The sequence below is a fragment of the Puma concolor genome, chromosome A1, assembly GCF_028749965.1.
Source record: "Puma concolor isolate L17-30 chromosome A1, mPumCon1.1.hap2, whole genome shotgun sequence".
In the NCBI taxonomy this organism is placed as follows: Eukaryota; Metazoa; Chordata; class Mammalia; order Carnivora; family Felidae; genus Puma; species Puma concolor.
Window position 1 is genome coordinate 106,618,554 of NC_141667.1, and position 24,471 is coordinate 106,643,024.

At 39.7% G+C, this 24,471-nt stretch overlaps 1 protein-coding gene across 14 annotated transcripts in view; it reads right to left on the minus strand.

Moving 5' to 3' along the window:
- MAST4 (microtubule associated serine/threonine kinase family member 4) overlaps positions 1-24,471 on the minus strand; it is a 567,430-nt gene that overhangs the window by 100,239 nt on the left and 442,720 nt on the right. For all 14 annotated transcript variants that reach the window (XM_086699818.1, XM_025923864.2, XM_086699814.1 and 11 more), the window contains one exon: positions 16,369-16,457. In XM_086699818.1, coding sequence (XP_086555944.1) covers positions 16,369-16,457 — 89 coding nt within the window. The remainder of the gene's footprint in view (positions 1-16,368; positions 16,458-24,471) is intronic.

The window sequence follows — 24,471 nt, forward strand, 5'->3', positions numbered from 1 at the left end:
GTTACAGCCTTGGAATAAATATTAAGAAAGAGTATTAGAATAAATGCATATAATCCAATCTCTTCCTTTAACAGAAAAGGAAATTAAAGCTAAGTGAAAATGAGAAAAACTGTTCAAAGTCATACTTGATTAATAGCAAACCACAGAACTTTTAGCCATACAACTACAAGAAAATTAATCTGAAATACAACTTCTTTGTATCTTAATGAAAAAAAGGTGAACATAGTCCATGTTATTAAATTCTGTTTTTCATTTACTGACATCAGATACCTTAATAGATGGACCAGTCTGGAATGTTTATGCTTTGGGGGAAATTCTTAGGTGCACCTATATGAGAGATTCTCCACCAGTAAGGGGACGGTGACAGCAGAGTCGGCAGCGATGGAGTTAGGGGATGCACAGTTTTCTTGAAAATGAAACTTTCTCTCTCTCAGTCTACTTGTTTACCAGCCAGGTGCCATTTCCTGTTGACCATCCTTCACTTGACTTAGTCATGTGGGGTCTAAATTTAGTATGCTATTGACACGCTCATCTCCTACCAGTTATTCATTTAATGTCTTACGGCAACTTAATTCATTCCTAAAATAATTTGAAAACTTTCTCTATCCTTAAAACACACCACAAACGGTAGCTATAATAACAAGATGGCTATAAACCTATGTGTTTATGTGTAGAAAGTGACCTTTTCTCCTCCTACTTCAGGTGTGGGACCCAAGGTCTAGTACAAAAGAAACACAAAAGAAGAAAACCATTGATCTAGACACTCTGTCAGTCGCAAGGAAGAAAAATGAATCAAAGTTCACTCCGGGGATGTTACCATTCTTCCCTGATCCCTCCAAAAGAAATCTTCAGGGTCAAATTACAAGGTCCCCCTGGGAAGGGTGCTAACTGGGAAGTAGGGTGCCAGACTTAGCTCTGACACCATCGAGCCATGGGATCCTTAACACTTGCCTGCACTGGGTCTCAGTTTACTAAAATGGTTTTTAAACATGCCACGTGTGCGTGCATGCATGTACACACACTAAACCTTTTGCTCAGGCAAAAGACGAGTCTGTACCCCAAAATGTGACATAGGTTGATCTTCTCTGGTTGAAGCAAAGGTGGAATAGGAGGCAGTGAGCCACACTCCTAAATACCCCTTCCCACTCCCTATCCCTGCGCAGCCCCTCTGGAACCGCTGTGGTTCTGATCCAATGAGTTTGACTTTTTAAAAAAATGCTATTCATTTCCCAAGTCCAGCTCTAAACCAGAGTAAGTACACAGCTGAGAGACTTCCAAAGGCTGAATGCCAAAATGCAAATATCAAAGACTAGGACAAATGCATCCCAACGGGGTCTGTAATAAGGACGCCACATTCCCCTGTCAGCAACCCACCTGAACACTGCAGCAAGCCTGTGTTCTAAGTTGCTCTGTATTTTACACACCATGGTATCCTTCATTTTAACATCATTATGAATTCAGGTTGGTCATAAAATAATACTGTAATAGTTTCTGAAAACCTAACACTGGTATGGCACTTTACAATACTGTAAATATAGTCACATTTAAGCAATTAAATGAGGTAGCAAGGGCAAGTTCTCTTAGTTACATTTCATATAGAAGGAAGTTGAGATCTAGGGAGTGATTTGCTCGAAGTAGCAACGCTGATACATGGAAGAGATGAGCTAAAATCCAGATCTTAACCCCAAGGTCCAGTGTTTATTACATATACCATTTAATACTTTATTGGTTGTCTGAGATCTCAAAATTAAAAGGGTTCGGGTGGCAGGATCAGAGTTACATAGCAGCTGGGGCTTTTTACATTGAGAGTCTGGGGAAGCAGGGACACAGCATGAAGTATGAAGGGCTCTGTAGCTCTGTGCTATGGTTCCTTCTTCATTTACTTCACTAACTTTACCCGGCCACCATGATGTCACTGGGCACAAAGTTCCCGGAAGTTCAACAGAACTAGCTATTGTTTCACCGAGAGGGAACACACTTGAGATGTACTTAGATACGTATAAAGTTATTTTGGTGCCTACACAACACATTCTTGATGCTTATTAAAAGTCATTTGCAGCAAGCATTAAAGAGCATTTCCTGTGGACACAATCTGTGACTCGAGGGCCTCAGAAAGTTACAGCAGACAATAACGAATGGCCCAACCAAAGACAATAACGAATGGCCCAACCATGCAAATACAAGACAATAGAAGGCCAGCACTTTAAAGAATACCCTCCCAGAATGAGCTGAGAAACTAATCAGGGTTGATCACAACAATTTACGTGTAATGTTACTCACTATAGCATACTTATAAGAACAAAAAACAGGAAAACAGCCAAAATATTCATTAGGGGAAGGTAACCATGGCATATTCATGAAATGGAATATTTTGTACTTTTTAAAACCAAGTATTTGAAAAAAAAGGACACTTAATAATATGTAAAAATCTCAAAACAAGAAAGAAAAATGATCTAGACACCAAATTGTATCTAGGATCCCTTACTTACACATGGATACACAAATGTATGTGTGTGTATATATCTAAGTTTATATTTTATGCACAAATTTATGTAGACAAAAGTGCCATCAATATTACAACAGATGTACACATATAAAATAAATAAATTTAGACAAATACCCAAAATGTTAAGCAGTTAATTCTGAGTGGTTCTTCTCTAATTTAATTCTGAGTATTCTTTTTCATACTTTGTTGTATTTTCCAAATTTTCTATAATAAACATGCACAGCTTTTGTAAACAGAAAAAAAATTTTGAAGACAGTTTTATAAAATATAAATGATTTCTTTACTTAACAGCGAAGATCATTTCTTTTCCCAAACACTGTATGACTCTTCTGTTATGTATGTTCTTCTAAATTTTCTCCACCGCTACCGAATCTGCTATCAACTGCAATGCAAGAGTGTTGATGGGCTCATCTTCGCCCCAGCTGAACCCTCTTAACTTGAGATGCCTGCCACAGTGTATGTACACCTTAACATTTCATGACAAGATCCATCATTACCCCCGTTACCCCTAACAAAAAAGCTTAGAACTTCAAAAGCCTGCAATTTGCACAGCTTTCTGGAGGAGTACTCACACACTGCTGCCATAAATACAAAAATCTGCATTAAAGCATCATGAAAGCAGAAATTATAATTATGCCAGAGTAAGTTCAAAGACAGAGATGGCATTACCGTGCGTATTTAAGAAAATGCTCTTTAACACAGACACTTGAATTTAAAATATAGACTTATAAGCCTCCCTTACTTAAGGTTGCCTGATAGGTACAGGCCACTTAGGTCACGTTGAGCATCTCACCTCCTACCAGGGGCATTGGCACTGAATGTAGACAGCTGGCTGATCCCGAACTAATGGGACCCCTGACTCAAGTGCTTTGGTCTCTATGGAACAGTCTGTTCTTCTGTGATACAAATGCAGACACTCTTAGCTAGCTAATGGGCTGAAGAAGACAGTCTGCATATACACGTAAGCTCAGAGATAATTCGGGGATTAGCTGGTGAAGAGAGTGTCAGAAGCACCATAGTCACTGTGACCATCACCAAAGCTGTCCAGTCTGAGACCATCAAGTTCTGAAAACCATGAGGGTGAGGAGAGCAGTGATTTAAGCAAGGATTTTAAATGTACCTTTTTATGTTCTAGGTGATCGTTTATTTGATCACCTAAATATATATGTTGATATGAAAGCAACCCTAAACATTCGGCAATCTCCTCTTTTTCAATGGATAGATAAAAAAAGAATTTTTTTTAGCCAGTGTGAATACATAAATTTCCAGAGATTTAGAAGACCTAATAATACATGTCACTTATCTATTTTAAAACAGTGAAGTGTTTACTTACCACATTGTGTAAGGTTTAAATCTGAAAATATCTAATCCCAAAGTAAACACTGTTGATAATTATTTTAATTTCTAATTGTAATATTTATAAAATCTAAATTAAAAAGATTTTTCTACTTCGCTAACTTTCAAGAAAACAGGCTATTTTGAGATTTTTGTGTTTCAAGAATCCTCTCCTCTCCAAAATTTGTAAAAATCTCTCTCCTCACAGAAAAAATAACTTCAAGAGTTTCCAACGTCTATTTTCTACAGTTCAGATTTCCTTCATCTTGGTCAAACACTGCCTTGGTTTGACTGCTCTGTGGATTTGGGAGGTGGTACAGCACCTTAGCATCCAAACTATTTTGTTTTGATAAAAAAATTTATTTCTCATTTTTTTTTTTTTTTAATTTTAGAGAGAGTGAGAGTGCATGAGCAGAGGAGAGGGGCAGAGGGAAAGAGGGAGAGAATCCCAAGCGGGCTTCATGCTCAGCGCGGAGCCCGACTCGGGGCTCAATCCCACAACCGTTGGATCATGACATGAGCTGAAACCAAGAGGTGGGCACTCAACCAACTGAGCCACCCAGGCGCCCCAACATCCAAACTATTATGAAAGGCAGGAGGTCCATCTCAGCTTTTAGCAATGGTTAAAACAGATTATATTATGGAAAAGGGAAATGAAAGATTTGCTAAAACTGCTTTCAAAATAAATTTCCTAAGACAACACACTAAAATCTGTAGGGCTTTTTAAGTAATCAGGTACTTTAGAGGACTTTCTCTTTGCGTGGGGGTGGGAAGGGGGGAACAAATCTTGCTTTCAGTCTGGAGTATGCTACTTTTTTGGTCATCAAAGTCACATGAAGCTCTGTGCATTTCTTTATGAAGTTCTTTATTCTTTCAACAAATATTTGTTAAGTGCCTTGTAGAAACTGAGGTCTTGATATTAAAATCCACCACTCTCTCTTTCTGGGAGCTCTGTCTTCTCTTTAATTCTCAGATACTACCTTCTCCTCTTTCTCTCCTGCCTCTCAGGTTGCTGCCTCTCAGTTTCCTGCTGGTGACTCGTCCTCTCAGAACCTCTAAATGTAGACTCAGCACCCCCACCCTGCCGGGTTCTGTATTCTTTTCACTCCAAACTCTCTCCCTCACTGATTTCACTCCCTCCCAAGGTTTTAAATACTGTTAATGAATGAATGAATGGCTTACAAACTGGTATTATGGACACACTCATCCTCTGAGTTTCAGACCCATAAAATAATTTTCTTTAGGTCAAGCAAATGGATTACGGGCATCTTAAACCCAATACGCAGCAAAGTGAATTTTTCAGCAATACCTCAAACCTATTCTTTTTATCCTTTCCATCTCAGGAAATGCCCCTTCTGGCCATCCATATTCTCAGCAAGACACATGCACGCCACATTTGATCAACTCCCTCTCACCCCACACCTGATATACCACTAAACACTATCAATTCTAACTTGAAAAATAGGCAATTAAGATCCAACTGGTACTTTACCAACTAAACCAAAGAAAATCCACAGTTAATTCATAAACACAAAAAAGTTATACAATTCTGATTTAAAAAAATGAATGAAGAACTGTCCCCAATGCATGAGGGAGTTGAATCTTTCTGAGGGGCTGCCATGTTCTGTAAAAAAAAAATAAATAACTAATATCACTTATCTTAACACAGGGCAGGTTTAAAATTAATTTAAAAGGGAGCTTTCAAAAGCTTCAATTTATGATGAAGGAGAGAAAAAAAGCTAAATCCAAAGCCATTCAGATTAAATTCTACATTTAGAGATTAGGAGTATATGAAAGATGTCAATCATTATATTAATACTAGGAACAGATTCCATATACACATTACAGTCTTCTCAAAGGACCAAAAGGATAAACTCAAGTCACAGGGCTGATGGTCTGCATGAAGGAATTAAGAAATATTAACGATGTTGGTATACACCTCCAATTAGTGATTCAACACAAAGCAATACCAAAACCTAGGAAAATACACTAACTGACGTCAGTCCATCTGATTTTATCATACTCTTCCTTAAGCAGGAAGGGCAGTATGTGTCGTTACTCAAGCCAACAATTGAAAATTACACAAAGGCTAAGAATTCAAACAGAGAACTGTGAATGCAGCATGTAATAAGAAAGGCAGTATTCTCCACAATTCAGAGAAACTGATTTATGAAGTACTTGAAATCACAGAATAGATGAATTGTGAAATTACATAGCTTGGACAAATGTACTAGATTAGGAAATCTGGTCTTGAGGCCTTTGAGCATTTTAATAAAACCAGATGATTCGAAGGTGATGTTTCACTTGACTGTACGATTTGCCGATTTTAACCTCCATAAAATGAAATTCTGATGACATCAGATGCTCTGGACTGAACACAAGGTTTTTACAAGTTTATGCTGGTATAATTGAGATTTGCTTAAAATTGGGTAAACAAGGTAATGAGTGACCATATCAGAGATTCCTCTTGAGTTAAAAAAAAAAAAAAAGAAAGAAAGAAAGTTTCTATCATTTTAAACAAAGAGTGGTTATATGGGGCATCATGAAACCATTTCCATTAGGGCTAACAATCAATTTGCTATGACTCTGTGGGCACATAATCTTGCTCTGTCCTATTCCCCAAATATAAAGAAGCAAGGGGACCATTTGTCTTGTACCATCATGTGTGTATGGCCAAAGGAGGTGAATACCTTGCCGAATGACCATTTTTATTCAAGATGTACAAAGCTGATTTAAACAATTTGGCAAATACTGTTTCAAACATGGGAAACCTGCTGAAGCCTTGTGCAGGAGAGTCACAAAATAAATGCAACAGATGTACTATCACACTCAGAGCAATCTCCCTAGTCTCACTTTATCTAAGGAGAAAATTTTCACTGATACCTAAAGATGACTGATTTCTAAGTTGTTCCCACCAGTCAACTAAAATTCACAAGTAACAGTTTTCCCTTGGTATGTAACCTACGAACCTGGTACCACAAGTACTCGAAGAGAAATACATAAGTGTATCTTCCTGTTGCTCAAAAACCCACTCCCTCTCAGGAAAACCATCACTCTCTACAATAGATGAAGAGTTTGAGAGGGTAAAGAAACACGTAACTGATACTAAACTTGTGAAGTATGAAGAGAGCAGGAGAAACAGTAAGGTCAGGGGTGCCTCGGTGGCTCAGTTGGTTAAGCGTCTGACTTCGGCTCAGGTCATGATCTCACGGTTCAGGGGTTCAAGCCCCACGTCAGGCTCTGTGCTGGCAGCTCAGAGTCTGGAGCCTGCTTCTGATTCTGTGTCTCCCTCTCTTTCTGCCCACTGCCCGCTCGTGCTCTGTCTCTCTGTCTCTCAAAAATAAATAAAACTTAAAAAAAACAAACAGTGAGGTCAGAGGAGACAATTCTTAGAGCAAGACCAGCCTTGTTAAAAAAAAAACGAAACTCTACACCAACTAGACATGATGGCAACAAAAGTGGAAGAAATCAGAAAGAAAAAGACTGACAGAACGGACCACAAAAAAATTAAAAATAAGAGAAATGCCTTATATACTACTCAAAAGGCACCATCTAAAAAAAAAATCAGTGATATTACAAAAGATTAATAAAACATGCACATAAAAATGTGAAGATATTTACATCACACCTGTTAGAACGGCTATTATGAAAAAGAAATAATGAGTGCTGGTGAGGGTGTGGAAGAAAGGGAACCCTTGGTGCGGTTGGTGGGAATGTGGATTGGTGCAGCCATTATGAAGAACAGGACGGAAGTTCTTCAAAAAACTGAAAATAGAAATAGCTATGATCCAGTAATTCCACTTCTGAGTATATATCCGAAGGTAATGAAACCACCCTCTCAAAAAGATATGAGCAGCCCATGTTGACTGCAGCATTCTTTACAATAGCTGAAACACAGAAACGACTCAAGTGCCCATGAAGAGATAAATGTGTAAAGAAAATGTGGTATACATATACAGGAATACTATGAGCCATAACACAAGAAGGAAATCCTGTCATGTGCAACACCATGGGCGGATCTTGGGGAGAGTATGCTAAGGGAAGTAAGTCAGACAGAGAAATACAAATGCTATATGATCTCAGAAATATGTGGATTTTAGAAAAACGTAATTCTTAAAAAACTCATCAAGAGAACAAAATCAAAGGAAAAAACCCACACAAGATTGGTGGTTGCCAGAGATGGTGGGGGTAGGGGTGGAGGTGGGGGCTGGGTAAGTGTAATGGATGAAAGTGGTCAAAAGGCCCAAACTTCCAACTATAATTTCTGGAAAGTAAATGTGCAGCCTGGAGACTATAGTTAATAATACTGTATTGCATATATAAAGTTGCTAAAAGAGTAAATCTTAAGAAGTTTTTATCACACACAAAAAACGTATCACCTATATGAGGTGATGGATGTTAGCTACACTTATTTCCCAACATATACAAAGATCAAGTCATTATGTTGTATGTCTTAAACAAATACAATGTTATATATCAATTATATCTCAATAAAATTGGTAAAAAATACTATGATATTGTTTGGCTTATATTAATAGAACCTAAAAAACTATACCATGAGTGTTGACAAGGGTGGACTAAAATAGAAAGTTGCAGCATATGAACATGGCAGTTTCAACATACATGTATACATGTATTGACACATACATGCACACACATATAGGAAAAAAGGACAAGAGACACAATGAATGTTAGCAGGGATTATCTCTGAGGAGTGAGTTTATAGGAGATTCATGTTTTCCATGTAATTTCTATTTTCTACAAACTATCAGTTTCACTTTGCTACAATCGGAGTAGCACATTTTGTTTTTTTAACCATACCAGCCTGGAAGATCAGAGTCACAGACACAAGGCCTGCAAAATTTCTTACGAGATTTTACCATTTTTCTAAAATGGCACAGTCATGTGGATGTTGGTACCCTTGGTTGGCACCCAGGGCCAACATTTCAGGTTTTACCAAATCCCTTACTGCCCAGCTACACATATTCCAAGCTTGGGGTTCCCGTCTCAGCACAGGGGGTTATTAAGAAGTTCCTCACCAACATCACGGATGCTCAAACCCATGTCTGGCACCCTGGAATACCCGTTCCCCTTCGTCTACTCCAGACCATCTTCTCTGAACTTTACTTCAGTGTTTCTTTTTTTATTTTTATTTTTTTTAACGTTTATTCATCTCTGAGACACAGAGAGAGACAGAGCATGAGCAGGGGAGGGGCAGAGAGAGGGAGACACAGAATCTGAAGCAGGCTCCAGGCTCTGAGCTGTCAGCACAGAGCTCGACACAGGGCTCAAACTCATGAACTGCGACACCATGGCCTGAGCCAAAGTTAGATGCTCAACAGACTGAGCCACGTAGGCATGTCCACAGTGTTTTTTTTTTTTTTTTTCCCCTGTCTCTAGCTCATTGCCAGACTATTTACTCCCAATTCTTTGCATCAGCAATGCCTGTATGCAAAAACCACTGTGTGTACCCCATCCAATTCAGTGTCACGGCTAATGAATGAGAACACTGATACAGCGTAAATGCAGGGAGAGCGTGTTGTCAAGTGGTGACACCAGTTTTCATGTGGGGCTCAAAGAGAGACTCCAAACAAGTCCACAAGAGGAAGGTCCTCACAATTTTCTGAAATAAGAAAAATTTACTAAAAAAAATGTACATGGTATCCCACACTTTCTACCTTACTTTGTGCAATGACTTGTATTTGTTAAGTCAATACCCCCCTTACCCCCAGTGGCAGGGAGGAAGGAAGATAATGAAACGTGGACCACAGTGTTCACAAGGACTTCTTTACACGTGTGGGATGTGGGGCACCCAGGTGGCTCAGTCAATTGAGCCTGTGACTCTTGATTTCAGCTCAAGTCATGATCCTGAGGACATGGGATGGAGCCTTGCATCGAGCTCTGCACTGAGCATGGAGCCTGCCTGGGATTCTCACTTTCCCTCTCTCTCTCTCTCTGCCCCTCCCTGCTTGTGCTCTCTCCTTCTCAAAACAAACAAATAAATGTTTAAAAAAAAAAAAAAGAAAAGAAAAAAGAAAAAGAGTGGGATGTGAGAGGTTCTGTTGTGCTGCCCAACCCCCATGTGCCTATCCTAATGTGTCTCACATGTAAGCTTCTACTTGGAACTATATGGTTTTCCTATAATCTGTCCAGTTCTCTGTTTATTTTTACCCCCATGGGCCTCCTTTAGGAGGAAGCCTTGAAGAGGAGCTTGGTGAACAGACCAGCAGCAAAAAACGATGACCCATCCTTCAGAAATGAGGTACCCATATAATTATAAAATATTTTATGAAGGTTTTTCTAACAACATACTAACCATATATGTACCTATGGAAAATTTCCCTTCTGCAATAATTCCTAGCATTATCGAGCAGGAACATCAGATTCCTTTTCATCTTTCCTTCCAGACACATTCTTATAAATGAATCTAAGCAGTCACCTGCAAATTCCCATTGAAATAATTTTTGAAGACACAAAAGGTTAGGTATTTTGGCAAGAGGGCAACATTTGCTCTTAGAATGTAAAAAGCCTGGAGCCACTACCCAATCAGATAAGGCCTTTCAAAGAAAGAATGTTCTCTGGTTGATGGCAGGAGAAGTTAAAGATCTGAAGCATGAGAATGGCTGGATGTGTCATTGGAGGCTTGAAGATGGGGGAAAGTGGCCTGGAGAGGATGAAAGTGGCCTCTGGTTGATGGTGCAGAGGAGATAGGGATCTCATTCCTACACCCGCAGGGATCTGAATCTGTCCAAAACCTGCATGAGCTTGGAAGGAGACGCCTTCTTTGTCTACAGACGAGAGCCCAGCCCACAAGACACTGTGAGTTTGGTCTTATGATGTCCAGAAAAACCAGGTAAGGGTTCCTAGGAAACTAAGTGCTTGTGATTTGCCACCTCGCTTTGATTTGGGCCTTATGATACCCTGAGAGCTCCCTGAGCTCAAACAATTCAAGTGTACCTGGACTTCTGCCCTACGGAACCATAAAATTAAGAACTGGATATTGTTTTAAACCACTAAATCTTTGGTAATTTATTACACAGCAATAGAAAGCCGAGGCAGGTGGTTCTTTTGTTTTCTTTATTGGCTTTATGTTTAGAGGCTTGATTATAAAACCACTATAAGCTAATTTCCCTACCTTCCTATTGCCCAAAGATAAACGATGTTAAGTTTTTCCTTTCTCCTTCCAAAAATTTCCTATGAATATGCATGATATATAAATTGTGTATGTATGCATATATGCAGTCTAAAACACACATACACATATAAAATTACAGAATGTATTTCTTCAATTATCTGTCTTGGGCATCATTCTTTTTTCTGAAAGGTTAATTTTATGTATTTATTTTGAGAGAGAGAATCCCAAGCTGGCTCCATGCTGTCAGCCCAGAGCCTGAAGTGGGGCTCGATCTCATGAACCATCAGATTGTCATGGGAGCCAAAATCAAGAGTCAGACCTGCTTAACCAAATGAGCCACCCAGGTGCCCCCAGGTTTGGGCACCATTGTAGTATCAGAACAAAAAAAGTCTATCTCATTCTTTGTAACAACCATATAAACCACTGGATTATATGCCTCAATCATTTTCTACAAAACTGGTCCCCTACTGAAGAACATGTGAAATGATAAAGTGGTAACAACTTAACTTTCCATTTGTTATTTACAAGTAGCCAGACTTGTGATTGTCTGTTATTTTGTGAGAATATCAGTAGATAAATTCTTAGAGATGAATGTACTAGGACAAAAGGTAAATGCAATTGTAGTTTTTACCAACAGATCAAGCTGCTAACCAAAATAGTTGCACCGATTCACATCAACGCTTAAGTCATGTGGAAGGGCTTGCTTCTCCACAACCTTGCCATCACTGGATTCTGTCCATTTCATAAAATTTTTGACAGTATGCTAGGTGAATGGTACTCTAATTATTCTGGTTCACATTTCTCTCATGATCGCCACGAATCATCATTTCATATTTTTGGGGGAGACATTTCAATTTTTTTCTGTGACACGCCGTTTACATCTTTTGCCCATTTTTCTCCTGGTGCATTTGCCATTTTCACATCAATTTATACAAGCTCTTTGTGCATGAAGGCAATCAGATATTCATCAATTATGGGCATCAAAATATTTTTCACACTTTGTTTTCTTTTGATTTTGTTGATTACAGAGAAATTTTTATGTTAGGAGAGATACATGAGTCTTTTCCTTTGGGGCTTCTGGATTATATTTCATACTTAGAATCTTCCTGGAACGAGAAGCCTGTGATTTTCTACCTTTCTTTTTTTAATGGGACTCCCATTCACTGCTCTTTTAGGAATCCCTGGCTCTCAACAAATACTATTTTGTTTCTAGAGATAAGCTCCAGAAGACTATGCCAGTATCTTTTTCCCTAGAGCACAAATGACACAGCCACACGAATAAATTCATGTTCTCTTCTCTACCAATTCATCTGTATTAATTCATGTGCCAGTGATGAGTGGCCTCATTCACATAATACCAACCTTTTAAAAAAAAGAGAGAGAGAGAGAAAGTATAACTTTATCTTTTGGGTCAGAAAGCACAGAGAGATGGCAGTTTTTCTTTTCTTTACTGTTTTTTTTTTTTTTTTTTTAATTTCTCTTGTTTTTTTTTTTTTTTTTTTTCCTAAAGACATTTAGGAACTCTCACCTGGCATTCTGTGTATTAAACACATGACACAGGAGGTAGCAATAAGAGATAAAAAGGCATGGTAAATCGGCAGGCATTCATATCATCAAGACAGGAGGTCTTTATTTTACGTACATTTTCGGGGCACCTGGGTGGCTCAGTCGGTTAAGTGTCTGACTCTTGACCTCAGGTCATGATCTCAGGGTTTGTGAGTTCAAGCCCTGTGTCAGGCTCTGTGTCGACAGTGTGGAGTCTGCTTGGGATTGATTCCTTCCTTCCTTCCTTCCTTCCTTCCTCCCTCCCTCCCTCCCTCCCTTCCTTCCTTCATTTTTAACTTAGTTTTGAGATAGGCAGAGCACAAGCAGGCAAGGGGCAGAGAGACAGGGAGGAAGATGCAGAACCCAAAGCAGACTCTGGACTCTGAGGAGTCAGCAGAGAGCCCGACACAAGGTTTGAACTCACAGACCACGAGATCATGACATAAGCCAAAGTCAGATGCTTAGCCAACTGAGCCACCCAGGCACCTCTGTCTCTCCCTCTTTCTGCCCCTCCTGTGCTCACTCTCTCTCAAAATAAATAAGCTTTAAAACAAATTTATATTTTCTCCCCTTATTATACATAAATAGGAAACTAGCAGTCTGCATAAATGCCATTTCTCACAAAACAAGTCTGACAGAGCTCATTCTGAGCAAATAAAAGCCTACTGGCTCTACAACCTAAGGAAAAATGCTCTCAGAACCTGAAAGACAGGCTTCTCTCTGCCCACTCCTCTGATTTAATACTAAAACGATGTTTGAAGACAAAAGAATTCACGCCAAGTCTACACAGTGAAAAAGAAGAATAATTAAAAGGATCATTAAAGTCTTCACCACGTATTCTTAAATCTCAATATTAGCAATGAAGAAAATCACAGCAATAAGAGACCAATCAACAGGCCCATAATGTAGGGTACAATGACGACAGAACACTACCAAGAGGAGCAGGATTCAATTTTTTCATCGCCATTGAATTCTATGCAGAAATAAAATCTGTGATATACTTAGCACTTGTATACACTGCCAGGCACCGTGCACGAGGAATGTAGAGACCCAAGTCCAGCCTCCAGGTAGGTACTGGGCCTTGCCTGCCTCTCTACCACCTTGTGCTGTGAGGACAATAATGTAATAGAAATCTCCAAGGTATAAATGGTAATGATATATATAGCTGGGTAGCCCTCAAGCAGCTTTGGAAATACAGTATGACCAACTGTTTATCTCTCCCCCCAATGATACCCTCCTTGCACCTTCTCAGAAGTAACTACTGTCATGAAAGTGGCCTTTAAACTTATCACGTTTTCCTTTAGGCTCTTACAAGAAAGGTATATATACATACACATACATGTTTGTGTGCGTGTGTGTGTGCGTGTGTGTGTGTGTGTATCCCTAAACAAAATATTCTTTGTAGCCTGATGCCAACCTTCAGGAATGTTTTCACCAATTTTCCTTTGCGACCTCTGCTCTTTCTGCCCAGCCCTCTGAGCTTCGGCCACGTGGATACGCATGCACGACGTTCTGAGACGAGTATGACACAACTCATTTATCTGTTTTCCAACTGACGGCGATTTAGGTTGCTTCCAATGTTCAGCTATCCCAAACAATGTTGCTGTGAACAGTCTAGAATATGCTTTCTAGGACTGTCTAGAGTGGCATTTCCGGACCTCAGTGATTTTGCTCCAGGATCACCATTTTATCAGTACATGTTTCGCCTTTTTTACTTTGCCATCTTTTATTTATTACTAAAGGGAAAACAAATTTCATTCCAAAGGGTCGACCATGTCTCTCTCCCCTTTCTTCTCCCCAAACATGCTATAGGTAACTCCTACTCTTGACTGGAAACCATCCCTGAGCAAAAGGACTGCCTCTGGGAAAGAGATACAGTCCTCCTTTTAAATGGGAAATGAGTATCATCGGAAAGCCCAGCAGGGTTAGAGGTCCCACCAGAGGGCAATGACTTAAGGCTTAATCACTCATCATTTGCACCCATCATCCTTCACAATCTTGAAGACAGCTTCCCAAAACAGATCCTCCCCAAAGTCCTTGAAAGGCGCTCAAAATCAGAATCCCGTATACTCTCTGACTTTGATCTCTCTTTCCACCTTTATATTCTCTTACAATCAAACACACACAATACCCCACAGCAGCCACACTGGTAATTCCCCTTCCCTCACCCCATTTCTGCCAGCCCGAGTCTTGCCTGGCTTTTAACATCTCAATCAAGTGGCTCCTTCATACTCTCCCATACTGTCCTGGTTGGAATTAACCCTTCTCTTCCTTGCACCATCATGGACATACCTTTAAAAAAATTAAAAAAAAAAAAAAAGCAGAAACAAACAAAAACCCACAACAATACCAATAAGTCTTCACTGCATGGTTTTTCAAATATGGCTATACCTTCCTTGTGATTAGTATTTGCAGGGGCACCTGGGTAGCTCAGTCGGTTAAGTGCCTGACTCTTGATTTCAGCTCAGGTCGTGGTCTCACGGTTTGTGAGTTCTAGCCCCACGGTGGGCTCTGTGCTAACAGTGCAGAGCCTGTTTGGGATTCTCAATCTCGCTCTCTCCCCCCCCCCCGCCCCCCGCCTCAAAATAAATAAATAAACTTAAAAAGATTAGTACTTGTGGCCAAGGGTCTCGCCTCTTAAATCTTCATTGTACCTATAAAGATTATACATGTAACAAATAAGTTATATATGCCACTGCCAGATGAAACTTTAGACAAACTCTTGTACACATACAAGGTACATTCTAGACTGCTTACAGCAGCATTGTTTTTAAGAGCAAATGTAAGTAATACATAAGTTCAACTTCAGGGAGAAAACATGCTGAACAGTTCTGTTGGAGGTTAAGACCCATGGTATCAAAATAGGGCATCCTGACAAACTAAACATTTTAAGCTGAAGAAATACAAGAAATGGCATATGCAGGGGCGCCTGGGGAGCTCAGTCGGTTAGGTGTCTGACTTGGGCTCAGATCATGACCTAACAGTTTGTGAGTTCCAGCCCCGCATCAGGCTGTGTGCTGACAGCTCAGAGCCTGGAGCCTGCTTCAGACTCTGTGTCTCCCTCTCTCTCTACCCCTCCCCCGCTCGCACGCGCGCACGTGCTCTCTGTCTCTCTCTGTCTCAAAAATAAACAAACATTAGAAATGGCATGTGCAGCAAGGCTCTTTGGACCTGGACCGAAAGCACATCATCAAGTCCTCATGTGAGAGATGTCCTCCCTATACCCTGAACAAAGGAACAGACAAGGGACACAGAAGACTGTGAACACAGAGCCCTTGCCAAATGTGCCCCAGTTTACTAGACCTAGTTCACTTCTGTCCTATCTTTGCACGTTTTACTCTTCATCAGACCTAGCATTGACTCAAGTTAGTCACCTCTATGCCTGTGTCATGGAAATTTTCTATTAAGTAAATGTGTTTGCTCTTCTCTGGTTAATCTGTCTTTGGTTATGAGATTCCCAGTGGAGAACTTAGAAAGGTAGGGAAAAAGTTATTTTTCCTCCTCTATAGTTCTTAATGCTAATTCTCTTCATGTGAATGAACACACATGCATTCCACAAAGACAGTCCCAACATGGAAACATGGCTTGCATCATCCACACAGTTAGAAATGGAGAAACGAATAACTCGAAAAGGATCCCATATACAAAGACATTCTTAATTTCAGAGTCCAAACACTTTGCAAGAGAGGATGAGGCTTAGGCTCACTTAGCAGCGAGAATAATGTAGTGATAAAGCAACAGGAAAACCAAAGTATGATATAAAGGCACACTTGAATTTCAAAATGCTTGGATTATTTTAAGAGCCAGCAAAAAGTAAAACAAAACTTAAGAAAGGGTAATTAATTACCTGCATGAGCAGAGAGAGGTGAGTGTGGTCGAGGCAATGCTGGTGACTGTCCATTGCCTATCAAGCTTTTCCGGTTGCTTGTTCGGCAACTGTCAGAAAGGAAAAACAAAAACAAAGTTTCAAACAGCAAATATAACATCAGTGATGTCCAGGTATATTCAACATACACCAGAGGTTGAGCAACCTGTCTGCTCCTGCTGTTGCTCCAACTTCTGCAAGTTAATACACACTCACTAATATTTGATGGGTGGCTGCCTCTTGAATATTAGAAAATATAATGTATTCATATAGCATAACACCATCAATATTCCGCACCACCAGTGAGGTTATAATCAAATGCCGTCTTTCCACTCCTGACTGCAAATAGCTGACATGCCATACACCCAAGTGATAAATTAAGGATTCAAATCAGCAAACCACAGGTAGCGTCTTTGTTGACATGAAATTCCTAATACAAAATTACATGCAATGAAGCGCGATGACATTAATCTTACAATGATGCACTAATTAAAAATCTAATTATTTAGACAAATTTCCTATTTGTGCCTTTTGTCAACAGAACAGCTGATGCCGAAGAGATAGGTATTTCACTACTGATTCATTTTTCATCTTGTATACTATATTCAAATTCCTTATTAAGGTAAACACTTTGGAATCATAAAAACAGATTCCACTTGGTATTAAAGTAAGAGTGAAAGTGTTTTGCCAGAGGCACATGACCCACTGTTTTGATCCCGGTACCCACTCAATAAACTGTTACCTATAGGCACACGGCAGCTACTTTTTCCTGTTTCTGCCAGGGCAAAGTTATAAAATGCTTATCTTGATTCCAAAGTAAGTCTCAGAAGCAGCAAAGAATAAGACACATGCAAAACTGGTTGATGAGGAGAATATTATCTCCCTTTCACCTGCCTCTCCTTTAGTACAGACTGATGCTTCACTCTCTATTATCAGTTTAGTAGTGAGAAAAAGGGGAATAAAACCCGGCAGGTTCAGGGCACTGTGATTCTACCCTTCTACACTAGGGCTGCCCTCCACCACCATTAAACGTTTAGTGTAATGTCTTCCTTAACTCAGAATATACCTGTTATAACAGGCTCTTCAAAGAGAAATTTTCACCTGACGTCTAACTTGGGTGTTGTGGACACAGAAAGGAACGTTTCTAAATATTCAAATAACACATTTCAGAACCAAACTCAATTCCTTTCAACAATATTGACTTGGGAACCAATCCTCTCTCTTCAACGTTTGCTGCTCATTATCATTTATCAACATTCCCATATTTATAATTTGTTAAGGTCAGGCTGCATCATTTTATTTTCCTTACTGGAACAATCAACATCCCTTAGCATTATCTGGGAGTTTAATTAAGATCATGTTTACTCAGCCTTAAAGAAGTTGCTGATTAAGAACAGACTCTTGATACTTAATTATAAAGGTGGATTGTGATATTATCAACTCATCTATTAAGAACCGTATTTGACCTATTAAATTCACAATCATTAAATCAGATAGCATGATTGTTTTAAAAAGACACTGTATAATTTATTTAGTGTTAATTCAAATGAATGTCTTCTTTCATTTTAATACAGGAATATTAAACATACCAACTTGCTAACATTAATAAGAGAAATTATAAATGACAGATTTATACCCTGGAAATCTCAGCAAAGTTATTTGTTAATTTGAGCAAATTAACTGAAATACGAGTTAACTGCCAGAAAACTGGCCACCTGTATGATTTTTTACATTTAGCATTTGATTTAAATCACTTATGAAGATTTTCTCTTGACACTCAATTATTGGTGTTTATGTATGTAAAGAAAATTTTGAATAATAAATGTCTATCAATGCAAATATTGACCTAATGATTATCTTAAATAGGGATACTGGTGAAATATGTGAACTTAAAGAAAAACTAGAAAATGGTATTTCGTGAAGAAAATTAAAAAAAAAAAAAAAACACACCAGAATTTTCCTAACAAATACACAGAATGACTAATATACTACTATAAGCAAAATCAATTTAAATTTAACACAAAGAAAACAGAAGAAAATTTCAAAACTATTTCAGTTATTTAAAGTCTACCTAGAAAGGCTGAAAAGTACTGATTTTAAAAATGTGATTCAGGGGCACCCAGGTGGCTTAGTCGACTGAGTGTCTGACTCTTGATTTCAGGTCAGGTCATGATCCCAGGGTCATGGGATCGAGCCCCGTGTCAGGCTATGCACTAGGCATGGAGCCTGCTTAAAATTCTTTGTCTCTCTCTCTCTCTACCCCTCTCCCCCACATGCGCTCTCAGGAAAAAAAAAAAAAAAACTGACTCAAAAAAAAATCTTAAAAAGAATGTCTAAATAAAACTGGCAAATGGAATATACTTGTTTGGTCACTATCAAAAATATAAAAATACAATAAAAGTTTATATGACATTCATCCTGTGTTTGCCTACTCTCTGTAAAGACTTGTAGTCTTTACAAAATAGTGATCACGAATGCAATTTCGAGTAAAAGAAAAAAGGATTCTTCATTTAGGAGTATGTGTGCAAGAAAAAAAGTTAAAAGCAAATTGTTTCAGAATTTCAGTAGTTTACCATAATTAAGATACTGGGAATATTTTACACAAAACCTTAAATAATCAGAGGCATATCTTAGTGACAAATGCTATGAACAATCAAAGCTGAAAGAGTCTTCTCTAACCTCTATATGGATCATAAGCATGAAGGTACAGACAGTATTAAAATTATAACAGACTTGAAACGTTCCTGAATCTCTCCACAAACAGGAAGCTTTTAAACAAATACAAATCCAGCCTTTATAAAATACAGGCCAAGAAAGATTCCTATGTATACACAAAACCAGACTTTACACAATACAGGCCAAGACAGATTCCTATGCATACACAAAATAAATACAGTCACGAACTAGGGAGACATGGCTTCGCAAATTCATTTATTTGTTGCTAATATTCTTAAGGGTAAAGGGATATTTTATACTGTATTTAGCCCCAAAATATCAATTCTTGATATGTACATTAGCACTTTTACAGACCTGGGACCCTGAGATATTCTGCAGACAATTTTCCAATGGTAGGGAAGACAGTCACCTAACTTCATTGCTCTAGGTACCTGATTCCCAATAAATGAATTAAAAGCTGATTTTAACCCAGAGTAAAACAACTCCTAGTTGGCAGGACCTATGAATGTTTGCTACCCACACTGCCACAGCACCTGGCACTGCCCACACATGACGCTGGTACAAAATGCTGAGCTGACCTCTAGGGTCATCATGTATTCATCCAGGTTATCACACTCTTTCCTGAAGATGTAAGGAGAAGCTCACGGCATCCAAGTAAGAAGCAGGTTCCCCTTGTGGTGGTGACTGTGCCACACTCATTTAATTCATCAAGTGAAGAAAAGAGTAGATACATCGCCACTTAGGCAAATCAAGGTTCATTCCCTACCACCAGCATGACTAAGTTGATTCAGCTTGCTTGCTTTTTCTCACGCAGGGTCACCCAAGGGAGAAACAGGGGCTGTCTTACCAGGTAAAATAGGCATGTCACCTCTAGTGGAGCCGAAATCTTAGCCTGCTTAAAATTTATCCTTGTTTAATTTTTGAGCTTGTAAAAAGTCTTCTCCAGTTTTCAGCCTTTGGAACAAAGATCCATGATTGCCAAGTAAAACACTTAGTAATTCAAGTTTCAGCTACTTGTCCCATAATGCATTCTTTCTGCTTCACTCTTTAAAAAGAAATGGAAGCCATTCCCCCTGCCCGTGCTCGGATCTGGAAGCCAAGCACAGGAATGTCCACTCCCCACTAGGTACCACCTCCTCTCCGGTTCACCACCTGAAGCAACACATGGAGACATGCTGCTTCTGGATAACATCTCAGTTTGTTCTATCAGTTTGGAAGGTGACACACTGGCACAAATTCTTTACTTGCAAAATCTGAGTTTAGCCCAAGAAGACAGCCACAGACAACTTGCGACAAAGGAAAAAACAAAGAGTGGGTCAGGACAGAGTATAATGATGCCAAGTAAGTATTTCTTTTTACCTCATTCCTTTGGTTCCTCCCACCATGGACCAACTACATACACACATACACACACACACACACACACACACACACACACACACACACACACACACACACAAGTACTGCTGACTGTGTGGACCTGGGATCTGAGGAGAATGGAAGGTGGAAAGGCAATGATAGCACTTGTCAGTCAGTGGGACTGGCCAGCCCCTGGGTGCTGGGAGGCAAGACAGGGAGGGACAGAACACTCTTGAAGAATGTCGCAGCTGGATGTGCAAAGGGGTGGAGATGCTTTAGAGTGACACAAGGCCAGCACAAGGAAGTGTTTGTCTGCATGGTTTTGGCTCAGGCAGGTGATGTGAGGATTGCCCAGGGCACCCCTCCTGCTGCTCTGAGCTCATTGTTCCCATCACCAAAGCATTCCGCAAGGAACTGCTGGATTTCCTAGTGACTGCAAACAGTGCCTTCTGTTTGCTAGGAAGATAAAGAGACAGATCCTACATTTCATCATCAAAGTCAGGGCTGACTTAGTGTGAGGTGGGGTGACTGGGTGGCTCACTCGGTCAAGCGTCCAACTTCAGCTCAGGTCATGATCTTGGGATTCTGGAGTTTAAAACCCACATCGGGTCATCGGGCTTTGTGCTGACAGCACGGAGCCTGGAGCCTGCTTTAGATTCTCTGTCTCCCTCTCTCTCTCTGCCCCTCCCCTGCTCATGTGCTGACTCTTTCTCAAAAATAAACATTAAAAAAATTAAGTCATCTTTAAAAAAAAAAGTGTGAGGGAAAAGAGGTATGTAGACTACGCAGCTGAAGGGGGAGAGGGGAATGTGGTGTACATAATTTTGGTCCAAAGCAACCATATTCTCTATCTGCCCAGGTTGTCCTTATGCTAAGGACATGAAGGCCTTGGTGGGACCTGTAAATATTTCACATCGGAATCTGTCACATCTCTCCTGGTTGAAGAAACCTGTTAATTATGCCCTACAAGGTGTGTAAAAGCTGCAAGGCCTACCAGACTGTGGCCTTTTGCAACTGGTCTGAGTAGCTGCGATCCAGCTTAATTTTAAATGACACTCTTTTTGAGACATGAATACTCATCACGTCTGACCACAGTAAGACATGCTGCAGAGGGGAAACCGCAATAGGCAGTAATCTCTAACATTCACAGCCGACTTGAAAGGCTTAGTGTAACGTATGACTGGCCACGGCTAAGAGGCAGTGACGGCACGGTGACCTGTGGGAGGAGGGCCCCAGGAATTTAGAGATGCTAGGCTCCAATTTATTAGTTCGTCTTGAACAATTTGATAAATTTGCGGTAGACCAATTACAGACCAAAGCTTCACTGGATGTGGACATGTGTTATTGTGAATACCTTAACAGAATCAGACTATTTGAATATTCCTTCAACAAAAGGGAAAGCCCAAGCGGAGGAAGGTGGGCATGACTGGGAGACAGAGACTGTCTAACTCAGGTGGTAGTCCCGAATACCTGTTATAAACCAAGCAGGCTGTAGTTTCCATGTCTGTACAATGAATGAGCTACAGCCACATGAGAAAAACAGTTGGAAGTTTACTGTCCTATTGTCCAAGATGTTTTAAAAATAGAGAAAATACCGAAAAATAGCAATTTCTACCGCTGGGAATGAACGGTATCACCTTGTCATATTTGTTTCCAATCATAGAGCAGAGACAGGGGGAAGGGTACCCTTTTACATGCAAACCAATCAACATGTTCCACTTCCCAACAAGACAACTACTGAAAAAAGTGTGGCCTGGAGCCTTCCCATTCATTTTGGTACTTGAGCACACTTACGTGCATCTAACAACACGTGTGTCCGTGTTTACAGTTTCACTAATGATATCACGTACCAGGCAAAACTGATAAACATGTGCGAATGTGCAAAAGAGATGGACGGCTTTCCTTTCAATGGCTCATTAGGCTTTACACGGTGGGCTCCCCAGGGGATGTCCAAGGGTGGACAGCTTCCATGGTCTTTTTCCTGACTAGGCTATTTTAAAACTCTGTAGGGGTAGAAGACAAAATGTACAAAACTGGTAGTAAGCCGAATGATTCTTGCCCACAAAAATGCAAACAAATTTTGTATGGCAGAGATACAAGTGATAATCTCTAGGGAAGGATGATCCCTAACACTTAATAACATTGTCCTACAACATAATAACCCGTTTTGCACATCTACTAGCAAATTCATGGCATCATTCCTGATTTAAAAAAAAAAAAATATATATATATATATATATATACACGTATATATATGTAGATATGCATCTGAGTTTCAAAATCTTTTCATCTTTTTTACTATATTGCGACTACCCTCATTAATTAATAACAAAAGCTTTAACATGGTCATTTTATATTTCTGTGGCAGTCACACTTTTTGACTTTTGCAGAAATTATACTTTAGTACACACTACAAATTATAGGTATTGTGCAACCTACTTTTTTCCCTCTCAACATTATATTTTTTGAGATTTAACCATGGCAACATAAATATGGGTCTAATTCATTCCTGTTTTAGGTTATTCATTTGAAGCAAATTTTAGAATTCTTAAATGCACTAAAATTATATATATCATGGACATTTCTTTTTCCTTTTCTGCAACAGGAACGATCTAGGCCTCTGCATGTTTGCAAATCGCATGCAAAAAAGCCTTAGAAAGTATATTCGAGCTGTATTTTGAAAGAAAAATTATAGTAAGCAACATAAAGAAAATCTTCCTTAAAAATGTGTAGACACCTTCCCCCCAAATCCTACTTATTCCTTCAGAGACTGCTTTGTCTTTCTCTCCATTTCTACCTTCATACCACTGTCTTCTCCCAAGAACTTTTTTGCTTTTCTGATGTAAATCAATCTCCCCTTTCTTGAGTCTTCTTCAAGGCTACAGATGTACCCCCTTTCCTGAACAGTTTAGAAAGTGGCAGAGATCTACGCATGAGTGTTTGTGTCTCTGTGATATAAGGTAAAGCCAAGCACTGTTGGCATCCCACTATGGTCTCTGAAATCAAGGCTCCACCTAGGCTTTCTATAATTCATTCAACAAATTGCTTGCAGAGTCCCTAATATATGCTAAACAGTAAAAATCCCTGCTGCCCTCAAGGGGCTTACTTGCTGGAGAAAGAAGCAGATAGTAAACACAAAAATGAGTAAACTTTATAAAGTTTATACTATACTATGATATATATGGTAGGAGATGGTGATAGAGATAAATAGTGCAGAAGGGTGCCTAGGTGACTTAGTCAGTTAAAGGTACAACTCTTGGGTTCAGCTCAGATCATGATCCCAGGGTGCGTGAGTTCAAGTCCCGCATCAGGCTCTTTGCTAATGGCTCAGAACCTGGGATTCATATTCTCTCTCTCTCTCTCTCTCTCTCTCTCCCTTCCCATCTACCCCTCCCCTGCTTGGGCACTCATGCTCTCTCTCAAAATAAATAAATAAAAGTTTAAAAAAAGAAAGAAAGAAAGAAAATATAGTTCAGAAGGTAGGACGGAGAGGGCAGATGTAACGAATCACACCTGTAAAGAGGCGGTCAGGAAAGGACCTACTGGGGAGGTAAGAAGTGAATGAGGACAGAAGGATGAGGCATCCAGCATTCAGAAAGAGCAAAAGGCCTGACACAAGTGTAGAGTGACCCAAAGGCACCAGAGAGACGGTGGAGAAAGAGCACGGGCATATCTGTAGCATCTTGAGAGGCCACAGCATGGAGACCAGTCTCTAGCCTGGGGGAAAAGAAAAGCCGTTGGAAGGTTTTGAACATCATCTGACTTTTGTCTAAAGAGAAGAAGGGTTCAGGCTACCAGATGGAAATGATCAAAGGAGGAAGTAGGGAGGCCAGTTAGGAGGTTAAGCTGATGGGCTAATCTATCCCACTCTTTGTGATTGTACTTTAAGTATTTTGTTTGAATAACTAATGGCCCCCAAATTCAATGCATTATACCAGTCCATGTTCTTCTGTACACCACCAAAAAAAAAAAAAAACAAAAACAAAAAAAAGGAGAAGTAGCAAGCAGTGACAGTGTGGTGAAAACCAAGCCTGAGTGCCACAGGCCTCT